General features: G+C 40.0%; 2 protein-coding genes across 2 annotated transcripts in view; one reads left to right on the forward strand and one right to left on the reverse strand.

Moving 5' to 3' along the window:
* LOC132166542 (adenine nucleotide transporter BT1, chloroplastic/mitochondrial-like) overlaps nucleotides 1–1,258 on the forward strand; it is a 9,476-nt gene extending 8,218 nt beyond the window's left edge. The window contains exons 2-3 of the mRNA XM_059577374.1: nucleotides 322–483; nucleotides 574–1,258. Of these exons, the coding sequence (XP_059433357.1) occupies nucleotides 322–483; nucleotides 574–1,032 (621 nt within the window). The 3' untranslated portion in view covers nucleotides 1,033–1,258. The remainder of the gene's footprint in view (nucleotides 1–321; nucleotides 484–573) is intronic.
* A 1,972-nt stretch (nucleotides 1,259–3,230) lies between these two features.
* Nucleotides 3,231–7,606, reverse strand: LOC132166154 (uncharacterized protein At2g34160-like). Its single transcript, XM_059576929.1, has 5 exons — nucleotides 7,351–7,606; nucleotides 7,114–7,162; nucleotides 4,250–4,312; nucleotides 4,093–4,157; nucleotides 3,231–3,550 (listed from the first exon to the last, which is right to left on the reverse strand). The coding sequence occupies exons 1-5, from the start codon at nucleotides 7,468–7,470 to the stop codon at nucleotides 3,446–3,448; spliced, it is 402 nt and encodes a 133-aa protein (XP_059432912.1). The 5' UTR covers nucleotides 7,471–7,606; the 3' UTR covers nucleotides 3,231–3,445.

A 7,606-nucleotide genomic window follows, 5' to 3' on the forward strand; every position in this document is an offset into this window, starting at 1 on the left:
TGAAAAGTTTCCATCAATATTAAAAAAATTGGAAGGTGTTCTCGGCACTAAAGATATGCTGTTTCTGATTTTATTTTCTCCTTTCTTTTGATTAGATTCTGATAATAAATTGTTTGATCGTGGAATTGGAATGTTAAGTGGCATATGTATAGCTCCAAAATGATTGTTTTTGTCGCAAACCTCTAATTACATATTTCACAACTTTTATTTGAAGATGTTCTGGTTTGCTAATGTTAATTTCCTAAATATACCTTGTATATGCTATGTTAAGTTCATTATATTGACAGACTCTGTTCTATTTCTGATGGAATCGTTTGGCAGTTACTCGCATTTGAGACGGTTAAGAAGCAGTTGACTCCTCAACCTGGGATACAGCCCAAAATCCCAATTCCTGCCTCATTAATTGCAGGTGCCATTGCTGGAGTTAGCTCGACCTTGGCTACATACCCTCTTGAGTTACTCAAAACCCGATTAACTGTCCAGGTAACTCAAAGAATCTACTAAAACATCATCTTCTTCAATCGGAGTCGTTCTAATCGTTATCTAATATTTTCTTATTTTAACTAATTCTAGAGAGGAGTGTACAAGAATCTCTTGGATGCATTTCTAAAGATTGTGCAAGAGGAGGGGCCTGCAGAATTGTATAGAGGCCTCACCCCAAGTATAATTGGAGTAATCCCGTATGCTGCCACCAATTATTTTGCTTATGATACACTACGAAAAGCTTACAAGAAAGCCTTCAAGGAGGAGGAAATTGGGAGTGTTATGACTCTCTTAATTGGATCAGCAGCTGGTGCAATTTCCAGTACTGCAACTTTCCCTCTTGAGGTGGCTCGGAAACATATGCAGGCGGCCGGAGCTATCAATGGAAGGCAGTACAAAAGCATGCTTCATGCTCTTGTGAGCATACTTGAAAATGAAGGGCTCCCTGGTCTGTACAGAGGATTGGGTCCCAGCTGCGTGAAGTTGGTCCCTGCTGCTGGGATATCTTTCATGTGCTATGAGGCATGCAAGAGGATACTGATTGATTAAGAAGGAGATGATTAACCTTGGAAGAGGCAGAATTTTATCGTTCCTTTTCTGAAAAAAATTTATGGCCTTTGAGTTCATAAAATTTCTAGATAAGAGGAAAATTCAGTTTCACAATGGGCGAAATTGGCTTACATTTTACATTTTTTTGGAATTTCGTTTATTATTATGAGGCTTTAGCTGCAGGATCTTTATTTGAGATGATAATTAAAGTGTTTTTTTAGCATTACTGTTTCTTAGAATTTGTCTTTGGTACCTTTTTTTGACTTTTGTATTGTGGTCAGGGGTTGATGAATTGCGTAACACTCCTCCCACTTTTTGAATTCTAGTGAATCTTTGAAAACATTTTTTGATTGTAAAATATGAATGGAAATGGTAATAATTTCACCCTTAAATGCAGTAGCAAACTAAGGAATTAGGATCCTCTCCATTTCATTTGAACCGGAGAATATCCAAGTCATATAGTAAAGGGGTATTTTTGTCCCCTTAAAAAATAAAAAGACAAAATTACCTTTTCACTATAACTAAGTGGAATTCGTATAGTAAAAGGGTATTTTTGTCCCCTCAAAAATAAAAAGACAAAATTACTTTTTTACTATAACTAAGTTGGTATTATTCAGTTTATTTGAATTGGAGAGGATTCACTAATCCAACTGAGGAATGGGTGCTTATCCTTTATTGCTTTTATTTTCCATCTATCCACCTCTACCTTCCATCGTTCTGTTCTCTTTCACTTTATGGCTCATGTCCTCACATGCGAACTATACGTCCCACCAGTATCATGGATCATTTACAACATATCCAGTCTCTTGGCTTTCCTTCAAAGAACCCTTTTGGATCTTTAGATTTTTTAGATCCAAATATGAACTTTAACAAAATCTGTTATTGTTGAGCTTCTGCCTTGCCGATATCCCTCAACTATTGTATGTACAACTCTTAGCTTATCAGGGTTCTTGGAATGTGAATAAGAGCAAAGTGTTTATGTGATTCTTTAATTAGCACTCCTGATTTTCACCAATGAGAGTTGTTATAACCAGCTTTGCCGATAGCATTCTCACTCGACTCTCCGCCAACAAGGACTCCCTCTTTGGCAGTGGGTGGTCAATCTTCTCTATGGTTTAATGTTTATATTTGGCTAGATGTACTTACAAGTTACAAAAAACACACAAGTAACATTCCCGCTTGCTCTCATACCCTCGTTTATTCGATCTACACACGTTTTCTCTTCTTTTTTTCTTTATGTTTTTGGAAGATGCCATACATCCATGCCTCACCAGTGAAGAGTCTACCGTTTTTCACTGGAGATGGACTAGAATTACAGTGAGAAAACTTCATCTTTAGTGAATAACCAAGCATTGAGAAACATGGTGATTTTTAGTTCAACGAGATATCCATTGCATTTAGACATTATTGTTTTTCTTCCATATGAATAAGATTTAATCCCATCAACTCAATTTCTACGTCCATCAGTTGGAGATTGTCAGCCTCGTTCTGAGTTTCACTGCAATTTAAGTTGCGATAAAAGAAACTTACAACTATAGGAGACATTTGCTTCCAGTCCCAGGGATGTACAAACAATAAAAACATTGTAAAATTTTATAGCAAAATCAATGAGAAATGCTTCGAGTGTCAAATTTTTTTGCCAAAATATGAGTGCCAAAATGATGTAAAACTTATTCATTAATAGCCGTAGTATTTTTCTTTATTAATTGTTTTGATCATCTCCCATAAATACGCTCAACATCATTTTAGTAATCATCTTTTACCCTATAATTTCTCAAAATCAATAGCATTGCAAATAATAGGGAAAAACTAAAACTCTAAACAGTCTAAAACTTCAGCCCTATTCAAAGTCCACACATATAACAGAAATGACAAGAACATCGAACCCTCGTGTTAAAACAATATCAAAGAGCATGTTTGGGATATTCCCCTAAAGAAACATAGTGATATCGATTTAATATCAACTATTGAACCTACCCTAGCTTGGGGGTGTAGATGCATGCAAAGCTTTGAAAACCCAGATCAATTTTACAAATACATTGCTTAGATTAACCTAAAAAAAAAAAAAACTTAAGTAGCAGCAGCTCATAAGCTTCTTCCTTTTTAAACTCATCTTGTAGGGTTCAAATAATAAATATTAATTCAACCTCTTTCAAATGTGATGATATTCCAAACACCATAGAAGCCAAAAATTTAGATAAAGAAAAAAAATCAGATTATTAATAGCAAGCAGATTTAGTTTCTACACTAAAGCAAAATTTTCACGTTTACCAAAATCATTAGGACCAGAATATCTTAGATAGCTACAAATCTCCTATAAATAAAATTTGACTGATTAAGTACATTCACCAGTACCAGGACCACAAAAGCAAAATCAAAACAAAACAAACCAGATACTACGAAACAACCCCCTTCAACTTTGCTCTTCACCATCTCCTCCACCTGCAGCTTCCCTTTCCTCTGCAGCAGCCGCCATCAATTCATCAAAGTTTTCAGTCTTCCCCAGCAATATTTCAATCTGACGACATAAAAAATATTAACCATCTGTAACCAACCTCACAACAGGATATTTAAAAACTTTTCAAAATTACAGTGACTATAAATTGTGGGAAATTCACCAAGATGACATATCAATATGAAGAATACATCTGCATGTGCGTGTGCGTCTTTATGTGCGCATGTGTTTCACTAGATTATGTGTGTGTGCGTCTTTATGCGCGCATGTGTTTCACTAGATCTAACACCCAACTTTCACCATCTGAATATAACAATGTAGCAGAAGTACTCACAGAATAACTAGAAATACCTAATTTGATTCCTTTGAGGCTAAGACAAATGCATTAGATGGACCTCATTCTGCAACCCCAACTTGACATGTATGTTGGGTAATATTTTTTTTAATAAGTAATTGGCCTTGAGGGGAGGGAGAATGGGAGATTAAAACTAGTGACCTCTACTTCATATGGCATAGTCTCCAACTGATTGAACTACCCTTGGGGTTGTATGTTGGGTAAAGTATTGCAAACATGAATTGTGAAAACATATTCACATCAATTTTACCTTTGCTTTTTGGATGGGTCTTCCCCTAGAGTCATCCTTTATATCGACAGTTGAGGTCATGATCTCTGCAGAGAGTGAATGTTATTTTCTATGAGAATCAGAAGCAAACTGTATGCTTAAAATATTACACAAATATAGGGAAGACAGAAAAGCTTACTCTTCTCAACAGCCAATCCATTATTTTTCAAAATTTCTGCTATAGTAACAACCGTGGCAATAGCTGCAAATATAACAAAATAAACACATTAACAGATGCAATGCTGCAATGAAGTGCTGAGATTTGTCAATTCAAAGCAGAAGAAGCAACAAGTCCTAACACATGCCCACCAATGACAGCTACAATCAAATTATCCACATGGAAAGAATTTCGACAACTTAAGCTGAGCAACGCATATCACCATCAGTTCTATTTAACTTTTGCACATCAATCAAGGAGTATAACACATCATATGATATTTAACTTTTTTTTTTTTTTTTTTTTTGATAGGTAATAAGGAGTTTTATTGAAAAAGAAAAAGAGAAGAAAAGTGGCTCTACAAGAAGAAACCCCAAAGCACACCCACAAAAGCCCACAAAAGGAACCCTAAAAAACACCCGAAAAACCCCTAAAGTGGCGCAACCCTAATGCACAAGAAGTATAAAAGGATAGCGCCTAGGAGCACCCACAAGAGACCCAAGCTCACAAGGAGCACCCACAAAAGACCCAAACAGACTACATCCCAATAGTCTTGCCCTTCTTTCCCCGAACAGGCCCACTAGCTATACCATAATTAATGGAGCTCTCTAAGTTTAGCAGCTCTCTCTTAACCCTCGTCCGAGGTCTCCTCCCTTCAAAGTCCCGCATCACCTCCTACATCCTCGCCAACTCCTCAGTGCCATCCGGGGGGAGTGCAACCTTATTAGCCCGACGTGTTTGCTCTTCCATATTCTTCAACATCGCCATAGCCTTCACATTGTGCTGCGCTCTTTCCCTTAGCCACCCAAGCAACCAAGCCTGAGGTTTGGTCAGGCCCTCTTCCGGAAATATGGCGTTAGAGTTGCAAACCTCCAAAGACTGCCAAAATGCTTGATTAGACCCAAGACCAACGAAGACAGACCCTTGCGAACAAGGAGACGAAACAAACCCCCCCATACAGCCCATTGCCCGGCAAGCATGCAAATCGTCCTTCACCCCACACCCCTCCTCGACAGGGAGACCATCCCTGGAGATGTCGAAGACCCCATCGGAAGTCACACACAGCGTCAGAGAACCCGTATCAAAAGTGCAATCAAGACCCTCAGGAACTCGATCTGTAAAATTCGCACTGGCCAGCGATAACGTGTCGGCGCCAACCAGATCGGCTTTCTCCAAGTGAGAAAGAAGAGTCTCCGACGACCCAGAATCGACGGAAGAAAGAGGAAGAGAACCCGGTCAGCTTTCACCAGCGACCCCAACAGATAAGACCCTCGTCAGAAACAAGATTCGAACCGGAACCACGACCCGACCCAAAAACATGATCCAACCCATAAGCACGATCAGATCCGGAAAGCTGCTCCGGCTCGGTAACCCGCTCTGGCCCTTTAACCCGCTTCTTCAAATAGGATAGAGGCCTAGCCCAGTGTTTTGAAGCCCAAACCCACGTCACACAATACCTCCAAAAGCGAAGTAACCCTAGATTCTTTAGTATCCTTAACCTGCCGCCGCCAAGGGACATGCCGATCTTCGACTTCGGCCCAGTACCCCGTTGCTTAACCCAATTAATGACAGAAATGCCCTTCGTCACCTTCAACGGCAGATCACTAGCGACCAACGAGTTATCAACCGGCGCATCCATCTCAAACTCGAAGCAATTCACCGGCGATCGCAGCACCTCACCGCCAACAGATTCGGGCCAAACTGCCACTGGAAACAGATCAAGATGGCACACAGGCAGCAACGTTGGACCACCACACTTCAAAGAGACCACCTCCGCAAAAGAACGAACACAGGCACCCCCACGGGAATTGACACCAGAGACCTGTGGTCTCTCCTTTGCTACGAGAGGCACCAAAAGATCCCTTAGCTCATCCACGAAACATCACCAACCCCACCCTTTCCGACCCTAAGGGAGACAAATACACCCTTTCCGACCACCACCAACAAAGACCGAGGCCTCGAGAAAGCGGCCGGCCTTGTTGCAGCCCTTAAGGACCCTCAAGACCTTAGAATCCTCCCGAAAAGATTTGACGAAGACCTCCGACCCTTGAGATAACAACGCCGCCTCCACCAACCAATCGGAGCACAGGAGACTCAGAGAAATAGATCCCGAGAAAACCTTTCTCCTTTCCTCCAATCGCAACTCTGACTTTCCCTTGTTCACCAAAAAAGAGAAGGATTTAGCTTCCACAGCAAATCTTCGCTCCATCTTGACCAAACCATGAGCAACCCCCGAGACCACACCGAAATCTAGCGGAAACGCACCTGCATACGCCTCCGCTAGAGAAAAACAATGGAAATCTAGAAGAATTCTAGAGAGAGAAAGGAGGATACTTAATCCTGAAGTACTTCAATATGATATTTAACTATACAAAAGGCATATCAAATGCACATGACCATAATCCAAGAGTAACGGAGCAGTCCCTTGAACATATATCTGGTGACTTTTACCAAACCAGTAGCAGCAGTCATCAGAAGCAAAAAAGGATTAAAATAACAAAGCAGAAAAAATTCTATCTTCCCGGAAACCAAGGCAGAGAATGCTTTAAGGCATATTAGAAACTATACTCCAATTTATTACAATTGAATTGTATTACAACTTTTTTTATATTGGCCCAAGGGGAGGGGGATTCGAACTAGTAAATTACATTACTACTTCACACCAAATCACAAATATCAAGAAGACAACCCCAAAACTACAGATGAATCGCGACCACATCATCATATTTAGACAATGAATCCCAATTCCCACGAGAGTTAAAAATAAGTGAAAGGGAATCTAGGAAATGAAGAAAACTGAATAAATATATTTTCAGAAACATGGATATAACCGAATGCAACATTACCCATTCCAAGGGCAGACAGCTCAACCTCGTTATGCTGTTGCATATACCTCTGCAACACAAAATTGAAGATCAATGACACCCATCATTAATCGAATACAAGAGGCAAATCATAATCCCTAAAAGACATTAAATAGCAGCAAGTTATGCAGATTTAGTATAACCGTACCAAATACCTAAAACCCAGATCGCAAAAGGTACATGCACTTTGTGAGAGAGAGAGAGAGATAGAGAGAGAACCTTGGCGAGATTGACGTAGAAGAACAAGGGTTTCTTGGTGTTGGAGACTTGGATCCGATTCTTCTTGTGGGCGTCTCCGGCCAGGTTAATGGCATTCACTCCCTCCGTGATCTCTTCCATTGAGCTCGGCTGACCTAAACCCTAAACCTAAATTTCTCTCTTTATCCGATGAGATTCGAGATTGGTGTCAGAGGGGAAAGGCACAACGCAAAATCTAAGCACTTTGAGTAAATAAGCCAAAAGTGCTCCTTTTTCT

This window comes from Corylus avellana, chromosome ca11, assembly GCF_901000735.1.
Source record: "Corylus avellana chromosome ca11, CavTom2PMs-1.0".
Lineage (NCBI taxonomy): Eukaryota > Viridiplantae > Streptophyta > Magnoliopsida > Fagales > Betulaceae > Corylus > Corylus avellana.

Coding starts and splice junctions, on each gene's coding strand:
- LOC132166154 (XM_059576929.1), bottom strand. CDS start 7,470: ATGGAAGAGATCACGGAGGGAGTGAATGCCATTAACCTGGCCGGAGAC. Junction 4,158..4,249: donor TGGATTGGCTGTTGAGAAGA/GTAAGCTTTTCT, acceptor CACTCTCTGCAG/AGATCATGACCTCAACTGTC. Junction 3,551..4,092: donor GACCCATCCAAAAAGCAAAG/GTAAAATTGATG, acceptor TTATGTCGTCAG/ATTGAAATATTGCTGGGGAA.